Source organism: Sciurus carolinensis, chromosome 5, assembly GCF_902686445.1.
Source record: "Sciurus carolinensis chromosome 5, mSciCar1.2, whole genome shotgun sequence".
Classification (NCBI taxonomy): domain Eukaryota; kingdom Metazoa; phylum Chordata; class Mammalia; order Rodentia; family Sciuridae; genus Sciurus; species Sciurus carolinensis.
In genome coordinates this window covers 85,111,720-85,125,392 of record NC_062217.1, presented here as the reverse complement: position 1 = coordinate 85,125,392, position 13,673 = coordinate 85,111,720, and the positions used below count along the sequence as shown (strand labels likewise).

Here is a 13,673-nt window from a genome sequence, read left to right as displayed (position 1 = left end):
TATCTGTTTCTTTCAAGAACATTTCAAATATAAGATGCTACATAGTTAAATTTACTAATGTAAGGAATATGGAAGTGAAATCACTACTCAAATAACTAATATAAATGCAATTTTATTCTCAATACTTCTTTTTAAACTGAAATACATATACTCTATGAGTTATCAAGCTTAGTGTTTCATTTGTATGATCAGCAAAAAGAACCTTTTATAGGCTTGCAAGGTTGACTTTCATGACTTTAAACTTGAAAAAAAAATAATCAGTGATGTATCCTAACATATTCTTTTCTTAATTATGGGCTAATCCTGAGATTTTCCAAACATTTAGGGAGAAACCAGTCATATTTAGGAATTGTTCCATAAATTCAGTGTAGTAGACTGTTATGTAAAAAAAATGTTTTGAAAAAACAAAGTAGGTACGAGCAGGTGCAAAAGCTATATACATAGGAAAGAGAGTGTACTGAAAAGGCACACTAACACTGCTGTGTGAACATGGGAACAACATGCCCTCCTTTGCCTTTTTTTCAGTTTCATGTTCAGTATCCCCTTTACCTACAGGCTTAGTGATTGGGCCTCATGTTGCCACCAAACATTTGTAAAGTAAAGCAAAACTGTGGTCCTAGTTAAGTATGAGAGTAATATCACCAGGAGCTCTGCCAAGTCTACTTTATAAAATAACCTCCAGTTTTATTACTATGTGGATATAAGATTTGACTCCCTAGGCCTGTCTCTCTCAGGAATAAAACCAGAAATCTCACACAGGCCTAGGGAAATAAATGGTATGTGCAAATTCTAACAGGTTCATTAACCTAAAAGAATCTCCCTTCTATGCATTATGACCTTTCTATATGAATTACCCCTACCTGAATAATGTCATAAATCTGTTTCTTGTCCCTAGAGTATCAAGGTAACTAGAGAGTAATGGCACTGTTGTTTCAGGTTCAGCTTGTGCAGACACATCTTTTTCCTTAGGCTCAACTTAAATAACTCCCTTTAATCACTGGATATTTTAAGAGTATTTTTTATCTACTGCGACCAATTTTGCAATTCCCAATTACTCCTTTTCAGCTTATTGCTCCATAGTGTTGGTTCCTACCACTCCTTGGAAATGCTTCTGTAATGTTTCCAACTGACCTACAAAATTTAAGGGACTCTCTACTTAGTCTCTATCCTACTTGGCCATTTTTAAAAGAGTTTGGTATTAAACACTTTTTAAATTTTTTTATTATTCTTTTCTTTCCAAGATTTGATTATTCTCACTCTGCTTACTACTCTGTTCTTTGTCAATTTCATTTCTTTGTTTTTCAACCTCAGCTTGAACCTTGTAAATGGAATTGTTCCAAGAGTGGTCTTACTACTTTTCACTGTACATTCTCCCACTTTGAGGTCATATATTCTCATGACTTCATGACTGTCTCTATGAAAATGTTTTCCAGTCTTGGCTGAATTCTTGATGAATCTTCAGTCAACTATATTTGTTTCTCTAGAGGGATGTCCTACTATTTTATCAAGCTCAACATTTCCAAGTTCAGAGTCAAGATCTTTCTCAACCCAGTCCTCTGAATTCTCCTTCAAATGAGGCAGGGAGACATTGAGGAAAGAGCAGAATTCTAAAACTAGATGGACTTGGATTCAAATTATGGCTGTAATATTGACTGCATATCAATTTACTCTTCTTTAAACTGGGATACTACTACTTATTTTGTACATGTCAGACATAACCAATCCTCAATAAGTACCAATCTTCTCTTTGATAAATAAGTAAGTAGTCTGGAAAAAGGACTGCCTACAAATTTTTCTTTTCCCCTCATTAATCTAAATGGAAGCCACGTCCTACAGAGGCTATTCCATAATACCTCCTGATTGTATATCATTCTTTCCATTCGAAGCTGTAAATTCTACTATTGCAATAGCCTATGGAGTCTCCTTGCCTTCAATCTTCTCTCATTTAATTCATCTTCTGTACTGCAGCCAGAGATGGATTTTGGAAGACTATGATTGACTCTACATTGTTAAAAAAATTAATGAAAGTGTGATGAACTCTTAATTGTTAAGTCTGTAACAACTGTCCACTGGTTTCTCCTGACAGTACAGTTCACAAGAGAGATTCCACTTCTTTAGGTATAAACAGCTAAAAGAGGTTCACACTTTAGCTGTGCTGTACAACTGCAGCAAGGCTGTTACCAAAGCTCCAAATTTTATAATACTAATATCCCCAAGGGAACATAAGTAATAAATAATAATAATGTTCTTTTTAATCACTCTTTGTATTTTCTCTGTTTTCTTCAGCCTGAATGAAATTGAATTCAAAGACTTATGTCTGTCTGTCTAATATTTCCTTTCCTCCTTACTTTCTGAGTACCCATGAAGCCATAATATCTGAAATTCTTGGTTCTTTCCATTTAGTCTATTCATATATACATTCAACTCCTTGGGGGACTTCTAGCTTGCTTTTTATATGATAAACTTTATTCACACTGCTTCTTTGGAAATATCTAGAATTGCAATCATGTGCTCACACTGACTTTCTAATGAAACAAATATTTTTCAAACTCATATCTGTTACATAAAACATTTTTGAATACATGGAACATTCACGTATTCTTTAAGCAGTTAAACAGTATAGTTTTCTCTATAGCTTTCTATTAAATTTAACTTCTACCACTTTGAGAAAATGAAATCTACCTTCTTATCTGAATAGTACAGTGAAACCTTATATATCCATATATTTTGTGTAACCTCATTCCTCTGGAATCCTCCAGCTTTCTTATTTAAGCTGGAAACCTAGAAGTACAAAAAACTTTTCAGCATTTAGAATGGTTGTCATAAAGTGCATGTAATAAAATTTGTGTAAAAATTTTCTCAGTCTATAGTCTTGAAGCAGTACTGATCAAAAGAAATATAAGTTTTCTGGTAGTTACACTGGGGAGGCAGAATTCCAAGTTCAAAGTCAGCTTCAGCAATTTAGTGAGGCCCCAAGCAACTTAGTGAGACTCTGTCTTTAAATAAAAAAAAAAAAAGGGTTGGGGATGTGACTCAGTGGTTAAATGTCCCTGGGTAAGCCCTGGTACTGCTCCCTCTGAAAATAAAGAAAAGAAAGTAAAACAAACAAGAGGGTAAAATTGATGAATATTCAGATTATTATTTCATCAAATATTAATTTTAAAAAAGGATATTTTATATTCCTTTCCCCCTCCTTCCAAATTCATTTATTAATTTATTTGGCAGGATGTCTCAATTCAGATTTTATACTCCACTGGAAAAATTTAAATCTTTATTTAGGATTTACAGTTGCAAAAGTAGATTCACATATCCAACTCATTTCAAACATACTAAGTTTTCCAATAACTGAAGTAAATGTCAGTTTTTCAATTTAAATTTTAAATTAAAAAATCAATTTCAACTATCTCAGTCACACTAGTTTCATTTCAAAGGCTCTGTGCATTTGAAGCTGTTGGCCAATCTCAAGCAGGCTTGCAATCTGGCTCCTGGCACTTGAGTTCAATATTTGTGTAAGTTTTGTGTCTGCACACCAATTATGTTTCCTGAACTTGCTATTGTAATATGGCTATTATAATAGTTGATTTTATTAAATATTACTGTAAAATAATGTGTTTTTCTGGAAATACTGGAAAGTTGGAGGCAGAACTTAACTATTTGGAGACATTAAGACAGTGGATTTCTTTTGTAACCTGGGTGGGTGAGGATGTAGCTTCAAAAACACCTGAGTACTTACATAAACCAGAAGAACCTGAAAGTATTAAGCAGAGGGACTGTATAAATTTTTTTTGAAGAGTGATACAAACTCCAAATAAACAGAATTAAGTCTCTTAGATCTGGCAAGACTCTACACTAGAGGAGCACAACATTATTATCTGCCCCTGCCTGGTCACATTAGAAGCTCTGTAGTGACAAAGAAAATGTGCTGAGATTTCTGCACCTGGTCCTGTTCTAGGGGGACACACCATGCTTCACTTGAATTTATGTTTCTTAGTTTAAATACTAAAATTCTGTTTCTCTTTTTCAGTCTTTTCCTTGCCCCACCTCTGTGTATGGGCACAAGAGTACATTTTAGTTTCTTCGTAACTATCTAAGCCCAATCTGAAGTAACACAACTACTTACATTTCTGAAAAATGAGACTGAAGAGAGCTATTTCTTTTCTTTTTTTTTTTTTTGGGTGGAGGGTGTACTGGGGATTGAACTCAGGGGCACTTGACTACTGAGCCACATTCCTAGTTTGTACCTTATTTAGCACCTCGCTTTTGCTGAGGCTGGCTTTGAACTCACAATCCTCCTGCCTCAGCCTCCTGAGCTGCATGCGCCACCATGCCTGGCTTGAAGAGAGCTATTTTTATTTCAAAAAAAAAAAAAAAAAAAGAAAGAAAAAGAAAAAGAGAGCTGAATGCTTTACAATTGTGTGATAAAGGCACATTGCTAAAAAAGTGCTTCTAATTGGTTATACAGATTATACAGTCAGGAAAAATAAAAATTTAGGAGTCTACATTCAGATTGCTTTGCATTAGTTACACATAAAAGTGAAATTCAATTGGATATATCCATATGTGCACACAGCATAATTTGGTCAGAATGGAGTTCCCACCCTTTCCCATTTTGACTTCCTCTCCCTCATTCCCCTTCTTCTACTTCAGTGTTCTCTCTTCTGTTTTCATGAGATCTCCTTTTGTTAAAATTTCTTCATTCTCTCTAGGTTCTGAATATGAGAGAAAATATTCAACCCTTGACTATTTGAATCTGGCTTATTTCACACAGCATGTTCTCCAGTTCCATCCATTCACTAGCAAATAATATAATTTAATTATTGTTTATGGTGGAAGAAATATCCATTCTGTATATATACCAAATTTCTTTATCTATTTATCTATTGAGATAATATCTATCACCGATCTATGGAACCTAGGCTGGTTCCATAACTTGGCAATTGTAAATTGAGCTGCTATAAATATTGGTTTGCATGTATCACTATAGTATGTTGATTTTAGTCTTTTGGATAAGTGCCAAGAAGTGGAATAGCTGGGTCATATGGTCTATCCATTCCTAGTCATTTGAGGAATTTCTATATTGCTTTCCAAAGTAGTTGTACCAATTTGCACTCCTATGAACGATGTATGAGTGTACCTTTTCCCCCATATCCTCTCCAGCAATGATGGGATGACTTCAAGTTAAAAATGCTTTTGTACAACAGAGGAAACAAGAATGTGAAGACAGTATCTATAGAAAGGGAGATCTTTGCCACCTGCTTCTCAGTTAGGGCATTAATATCCAGAATACATATAGAATTCAACACCGGGAAAAAAAAAAAAAAAAAAAAACCCAATCATTGAGGGGCAAATGAACTAAAACAGACCTTTCCCAAAAGAAGAAATGCAAATGGCCAACAAATATGCGAAAAAACATTCAATATCCTTAGCAGTCAGGGAAATGCAAATCGATACTACACTGAGATTTCATCTCACTCCAGTTAGAATGGCAACCATAATTCTGATTACTATAGAAATGAAAAATTACAGTATAATCATCAGATATTTTATGAAAATCTAAAATAACTGGCAGCTATTTACTTACCTTAAAAAACTCCTTTTTCTCAATCATCTCATTGCCATCAACGTCTAGCATTTTAAAAGCAACATGAAACCCAGTATGAGGTTCTGCAATGAAGTGAAAAATGAGTAATTATTTAAATGGTGGTGAAATGCAAACTATTAGTCAATAATGTTCAAATTTGAAACAAGTCATTGGAGACTACATGAGTAAGTGCTTAAACTGAGAAAACAATGAGCTTTCTCAATTTTAAAAGGTGGATATTTGATGTTAAGGCTTTGCCCCTGCCTTCTCTAGCACTTTTTCCATGGGAGGTTCTGCTCCATAGTTCTGCCCTTTGATGTAAAATTGGGAACTTTTCTTTAGCTGTAGTAGAGCTTTCCTATATTCTTACATTTTCTTGGCTATATTCTTAATGATGGTTACTTCTTTCAGAATATTTAAAAAATTTTTTAACTTTCTAATCCTTTCAGATGCACAGAAATGTTATAAAGATAGTAGAGTCCCCACAGATTCATCACCCAGCTTTTTCTAATGCTAACATCTCACAAAACCATAGCACATTTGTCAAGATAAAGAAATTAATATTGACATGCCATTATGAAATAAACTACAGACTTTATTTGAATTTCATGTTTGTTTGTTAAGGTTAACTATGACTTGTCTATTCAACAAAGCTTGTGTTCAGGAAACAAAGTTCTGGGGTGCCATGGTGCACAGTAGGTAGAAGAGACCTAAAGGGATAATCTAATCCAGCAATATCATTTTGTAGATAGAGGCTAATGCATTGATATTTTTAATGATTAAGACATATGACAAACTTCAAAAATACTGTTTGGTAAGAAGACAGAATTCTTATGATTGCTGTGAAAATTGTGGGATACTTACTAGTGAGGATTGTAAGCAAGAAAAGATACTCAGTGTATGATATTAGCCCTGAAAGACAGAAAGTAAAAAAAATAAGGAAATACATTTTAAATGACTTAATAGTAATCATACAGAGGTATTAATAATGAAACTTCACCCAGGTAAACAACAACTACGAGACCCCCGTATTTTTACTTTAACTCTTTTTGATACAGAGGAAAAATTTTACAATATAGTTGAAATACAGTTCTACTGCTTGGAAAAAAAAAAAAAAAGACCTGTTTAATCAAGTTACTAGTACAGAGAATGTGATAATTAGGTGTAAAGCAGTACCCAATTAAACACTATTTCTGAGTATGTCTATGATGGTGTTTCTGGATGACATCAGCATATGATTAAATTGGTAGACTCAGTACAGCAGCCTGCCCGCTAAGATATGGGTAGGCATTATTTAATCTGCTCAATAAAAAACAGAGGAGGAAGGAATTCAGTTCTTTTTCTCTCCTACATTAAGACTTGGATTTACACCACAGACTCCTCTGATTCTCAGACCTCTTGGCTTGGACTGAGTTATACATCCAGCCATCCTGGGATGACCCTGTTTTTCCCCTTTAGAGGTAGGTGCTGACTGGCCCAAATCAATCACTGATTCTTGTAATGGAGAAACAGGCAAGTAGTTCTGGCCTGAGCTAGTAAGCAGGTTGCATTAGTCTGGTGCAGAGACTAGTTCAGACCCAGATCATGATCTAATCTGGGTCATTCAGAGTGGTATCATTGTATTTCTTTTGAGAATGCTGGATCACTGACTTGTTTTCTTTTGACTGGGCTTTGATGATGTAAGAAAGTTAAACTTAGGAATGTTGAGGAGATAGAGTTCCTGACACTGCCACAAAGCCAGCATTTAAAAAGGAGAATGTAGTCAATTTTTAATTGGCAGGCCTGAATAATGAATACCTGTGATGCTTGAGCCCTGAAGTAAGCTGGGTTTGAAGCTAACTCTGGTGACTAAATAAACTTGTTTTCTCGATCAATCAGATTGTATCAAGTTTTATGTTTTTGCAATGAAAAGAACTAAAACAAATATAGAAATAGTACCTTACAAATCATAGCTTTCTGATAAGTTAAAAAAAATTCCCTCTGGTTCATGAGCTTGGTATTATAATAGCAAAATGTACAACCAATAACTACAAATACTTTTTTAATCATGGAAAAGTTTTAATCATATATAAAACTAGGAAAAAAAAGTAGAATAATATAATGTTTAATACTTATATAACTATATTGAGAACAATAATTCAATGAAACTCAGCTCAAGTAATTATCTGTTGCTGAGGCTGACTTTGAACTTGTGACCCTCCCGCCTCAGCCTCTTGAGACACTAGGATTACAGGCATGCATCACTGTGCCTAGCTGTTTCCGTGTATTTTAATAATAGTCATCCTAATGGGTGGTATCTCATTGTGGTTTTGATTTGTATTTCCCTAATGATTATTAATGTTCAGCATCTTTCATGTACTTATTAGTTCTTTGGAGAAATGTCTATTCAAGTCCTTAGCCCATTTTTAATTGTTTTTTCTTATTATTGAGTTGTTGGGAGTTTTAAAAATATAATTTGGATATGATTTATAAATATTTTCTCATTTGTTGAGTTGCCGCTTCACTCTCTTCATAGTGTTCTCTGATTCACAAAAATTTTTTCTTTTGATCCCTTTATTTAAATCTCTTTTAATCTTTTGGTTCTCCCTTGCCTTTTTTCCTTTCCATCATTTAGCTTAATTGTTGAATAAGGCTTTTGTTTGTCCTATAGTTTCCAGTCTTCTAAGAAATTTTGATGATTACATCTCCATATAATGTCTCACATTCCTCTAACTTCTCTATTTCCTATAAACTCATACTTAGGTCTAGAGGTATGCTGAGATTCAGGTTTGATTTTTTTTTTTTTTTTTTTTTTTTTTTTGTACTGGTGATTGAATTCAGGGGCACTTTACTTCTAAGCTACCCTCAATCCTTTTTGATTTTAAGAGACAGTCTTGCTAAGTTGCTCAGAGGCTTGCTGAACTGCTAAGTCTGGCCTTGAAATTGTGATCCTCTTGACTCAGTCTTGGGAGTTGCTAGAATTACAGGCCTACTACGCCACCAAGTCCAGCTAAGGTTTGATTTTTGGCAAGAATTCTTCAGAGATGACAATTTATATTTCCACTAGGAGACCAAAACAGAAAATGCCATATACCACTAATAGGTAGTATGTTAATCAGTTTTTCATTGCTGTGACCAAAATACCTTAGCGAAAGCAAAATTTATTTTGGCTCATAGTTTCAGAGGTCCATGGTCAGCCTACTTCATTGCTCTGGGTCCAGGGTGGAGCAGAACATCATGGTACAAGGGCATAGGCAAAGAAAGCTGCTCATCTCATGGTAGCCATTAAACAGAGATGAGCCAAGGGTACAAGATATAATCCCCAGGGATCTACTTCTTCCAGTTATGCCCCAATTACTGGAAGCTCCCATCCACTTAGTCTGTTCTAATTAGGATTAGATTACAGGTCTCATAACCAACTAATTATTTTACTTTTGAACATTCCTGCATTAAATCATGTTCTGATAGTAAGATGAGTAAAAAAACTTTTTTTTTTTTTAAGACAAGATTTCACAAATGTTGCCCAGGCTGGCCTCCAAGTCCTGAGCTCAAGTGATCCTCCTGTCTCAGCCTCCCAAGTAGCTAGGACTACAGGTATGCCTGATCACACGCAGCTTAACTGTGAGTAAAAATTTTAATTAAGCAGGTGTGGTGTAAGTAGGAAACCATATAAAATAGATGAAACTGAATATAACAATTAAGAAGTGATGATTTTTCTGCAATAATTTTCATGTAGAAGTAGCAGTGAGAAATAAAGTCACTATGGTGGTCCAGACAGGAGGAATGAAGGCCTGAAAAGAGTGATGGAAGTAGGAATGTATTTATCCTTCTGTGAAGGAAGATCATACCGCAAGGGCTCCCCATCAGCTGAAGTAGGGACATAGGGCCAAATGCGATTCAGATCAAGGCAGGAAAGATGTCTACATGAGTCCATGTTTTAGCTGTAAGTAACTTCAGGTATGCATTTTAGATGTTTTTGATGCTCTGTTCTTTTATATTATCATCTTTTTGTTGTTTTTATTGAGGCTGGTGTACTTTCTTTAGTACTAAAACGCCCATAAGTCCTCAGATAGTTCTCTCTTAAAACTACTCAGTGTTTATATGAAGGGAGAATAAATTAACTGTGTTTAGTCATATCTTGTACCTTGTAGTCAAGTGCTCTAATGTTAGTTGAAGGATCAAAGTATTTCATTCCTTGGCAACCTCAAGAGAGTAAAGAATAGTGTTTTTCTAATTTTCAAAGGAATATGGCAATGTGAGGGGGAAAAAAAAAAGGCCAAACTGCTAGTCTATACTGGGCTTAGTGCCAAAAAGGAGACCTTACGTCTTTTCTTTAAACATAGGTAAATGTCCTTCATGGAAGGGGGACTTTTTGAAAAGAAAAATTCCAGTGTTGTTCTTTGAAATACAAACTTAACTTAAAAGTTTGAATAAACAGAGTTGAAAAAATGTAAAAATAGCATCTAACACTGTTAAGATAGATTAAAATAAATAATGTAGTTCTATGACAGCATTCTAGACATCTGTACTCTGAAAATGCTTTTAAAGAAACCCAAAACTTAAGAATACTATAGGAGAAACAGTTTAATAATATTTGTTACATTTAATTATATAATAAATGCTATTAAGTAGCTACATTTCACAATTGCATGCAAATTGAGAAGTATTTTAAATAATTTATATTTAAAAATCTGTTAAAGAATTCTTAAGGGACACTAGAAGAGTTAAATAAATTGTTACTTACTATGCTTCTAGAAATATTTTTAAGTTGGAACCATAATAAAATATGATGTGCTGCTGAGCAGGATTTTGAGAACCCTGTTTTCCAGAGAAGTTGGATTATTTCATCTACCATAAGAATACATTTGTATCTTATAATTCATGTGCAGCATATCCATGGGATTGTTTTTAAATCGAGAATTCTGCTCAGTTAAAAAAATACATAAAAATTATATCTTATAATTTACTTTTATTTATAATACTGCATGGTGGGTAAATTATTCTATTTCAAGAATGCATTATCTGTTTTTTTTTTTTGATACTGGGGATTGAACTCAGGGACACTAGGTCACTGAGTCACATCCTCAGCTCTATTTTGTATTTTATTTAGAGACAGGGTCTCACTGAGTTGCTTAATGTCTCACTTTTGCTGAGGATGGCTTTGAACTCCTGATTCTCCTACCTCAGCCTCTGGAGCTGCTGGAATTATAGGCGTGTGGCACTGCAGTCAGTTCAAGAATGTATTATCTTTTGTTAGTTAGTTATGATACATATAAATTTTGATAATTCTTACATGTGGTAAAATGGAATATTTTAAATTGTTCTAAATGTGTAAGTTTCACATTCTCTTCTTTACACAACTTGATTCTAATAAAGTATACATACTGAATCTTTCCTATAGAATATTTTCTTTGAAATTCCAATTCCCTTATCATACTTAAGTCTCAGAAAATGAACACAATACAAAATAAAAAGAGGGGCTATGAAAAGTGCAGAAGTTAGAAAAGTAAGGAGATAGCTGGTGAGGAAATGAAGAAAAATGAGAATTCTTTTTTCTCTAAAAAATATATGACATGTTTATATGTTTACACATAACAGGTATGATATGGTAGATAAACAGAGACCAATGATGTGGTAGAATGAGGGAATAATATTATGGTAGAAAGTCTTGAGAAAGCAAGAGAAAGCCCTGGGGCAAATGTAAAGACACAGGTTTATGTTATATGAAACAGAATTATAATAATATAGAAGATAGTAAGATGGATATAGTTGCAGGGTACAGATAAAGTAGATTTGAAAGTCAGTTGCTTTTTCCCCCCTATATATATAAAGAAAAAAAATACCTTAAGAAGTTTGTTAAATTCTTCTGTGTATAGGATATACTTCATAATAAATTTTACTAAGTTTAATAATTATCTATATAATTTGAGTCCAGAACAAGTGATTTCAGTTATATTTTTTTATAATTAATAGTAGAGCAGTACAATTAAAAAATTATGCTTTTTGTTCCAAACTGCCACAATCTGATTTTCTTTAATCAAATGACTTCATTTTATGCATAATATACTTTGAATAACTGTATATCTAAATGTGGTATAATCCTAATTTAAATACCATCTAGATGAGGAAAAGTAAAAACATTCTATGTAGTTGCAAGTCATTAAATATTAAGCTGATAAAATGTTTCTCACTGGGAGGCAGAACTTTCTTTTAGTATATCTTAGAAGTTCACATCAGAAAGTAGTGTTCTGGCAATCTTTAAATTCATTTGGAAGAATAAGAAACCCAGAATAGCCAAAGCAATACTAAGCAAGAAGAGCAATATCTCACAATATCACAATAACAAAAACAGCATGGTACTGGCATCAAAATAGTCATGATCACCAATGGAACAGAAAAAAAGACAGGCAAATCACATACTTACAGTCGTATGATACTTGACAAATGTGCCAAAAATATTTGTTGGAGAAAAGCTAGTCTTTTTAACAAACAGAGCTGGGAAAACTGGATATCCACATGTAGAAGAATGAAACTAGATTCCTATCTCTTACCCTACACAAAAGTCAAAATGAAATGGATCAAAGATTTAGAAATTAGACCAGCAACCTTGCAACTAGAAGAAAACATAGGTGCTGGCGCCAACTTCCTTAGCGAGACCCCTAAAGCTCAAGAAATAAAACCAAGAATCAATTAAGTGGGATGCCATCAAACTAAAAAGCTTCTGTATAGCAAAGGAAACAAGAGTGAAGAGAGCGCCTATAGTATGGGAGAGATTATATCAAGAATACATATCAAGGATTAATATCAAGAATACATAAGCACAAAAACTTTAATTAAAAAAAAAAAGCCCTAATCAATAAATGAGCAAAAACGAATGAAACAGACATTTCTCAAAAGATACACAGATGGCCAACAAATATATGAAAAAATGTCAACAACTCTAGCAATCAGGGAAAAGGAAATCAAAACTACACTAAGATTTCATCTCACTCAAGTTAGAGCAGCAATAATCAAGAACACAAATAATAATAAATGATGACGAGGGCTTGGGGGAAAAGGTAAACTCATACATTGTTGGTGGGACTGCAGACTAGTACCACCACTCTGGAAAACAACATGGAAATTCCTCACAAAACTAGCAATGGGCCAGGCACAGTGGAGCATACCTGTAATCCTGAGTAACTTGGGAGGCTGAGCAGGAGGATGGCAAAATCGAGACCAGTCTCAGCAACTCAGGAAGACCCTGTTTCAACAAACGATGGCAAAATCGAGACCAGTCTCAGCAACTCAGGAAGACCCTGTTTCAACAAACGAAAACTAGAAATGGAATCACCAAATGACCCATCCATCTCAATGCTTGGTATTTTTATCCAAAAGAACTAAAATCACCATAGTATGTGTTACAACCACCTCAATGTTTCTAGCAGCAGTCACACCAGTCAAATTATGGAATCAGTCCAGATGCCCATCAAAAATGAATGGATTAAGAAACTGTGGTGTATATATACACAATGGAGTTTTACTCAGCCATAAGGAAGAATGAAATTATGGCATTTTCTGGAAAATGGATGGAAATGGAGAACATCATGCTAAGTGAAATAAGTCAGTCTCTGAAAATCAACTGTAGATTATTTTCTCTCACATGTGGTAACTAGAGCAAAAACAAAGGAAAGAAGAGGGGAGGATCAGACATAAAGGGAAGATCATCAGAGGAAGAGGAGAGAGAAAAGGAGAGGAACAATAACTGAAGCTGAGTTCTACACATGCATGAATTTGTTGAAATGAACCTAACTACTACGCAAAACTATAATACTCTAATAAAAAAAAATGGACCCCCCCCCCCACACATACATACATACAAGTGTTTTTGGAGCTGGGTATGTATCTCAGTGGTAGAATGGTAGAATATTTGCTTAATAAGCATGTAAAGGTCCTGGGTTTGATCCCCAGCATAAAAAAAAAAAAAAAAAAGTTGTCAAAAGGAAGTGATTTGATAAAAAATAAAAATTAGATGATGATAATTCCATGTTTTTATTATAATTTTCCAAGATCTACTAAAGCATTACTGCTAAGCAGATTTGATTTTGTTTATAACACCAATTAATCCTAACTT

General features: G+C 34.1%; 1 protein-coding gene across 3 annotated transcripts in view; it reads right to left on the bottom strand.

The window, feature by feature from the left end:
- The window catches only part of Micu2 (mitochondrial calcium uptake 2), a 121,350-nt gene that overhangs the window by 43,317 nt on the left and 64,360 nt on the right, over window positions 1–13,673 (bottom strand). For all 3 annotated transcript variants that reach the window (XM_047553123.1, XM_047553124.1, XM_047553125.1), the window contains 2 exons: window positions 6,446–6,493; window positions 5,582–5,664 (listed from right to left, as the gene is read on the bottom strand). In XM_047553123.1, the coding sequence (XP_047409079.1) occupies window positions 5,582–5,664; window positions 6,446–6,493 (131 nt within the window). The remainder of the gene's footprint in view (window positions 1–5,581; window positions 5,665–6,445; window positions 6,494–13,673) is intronic.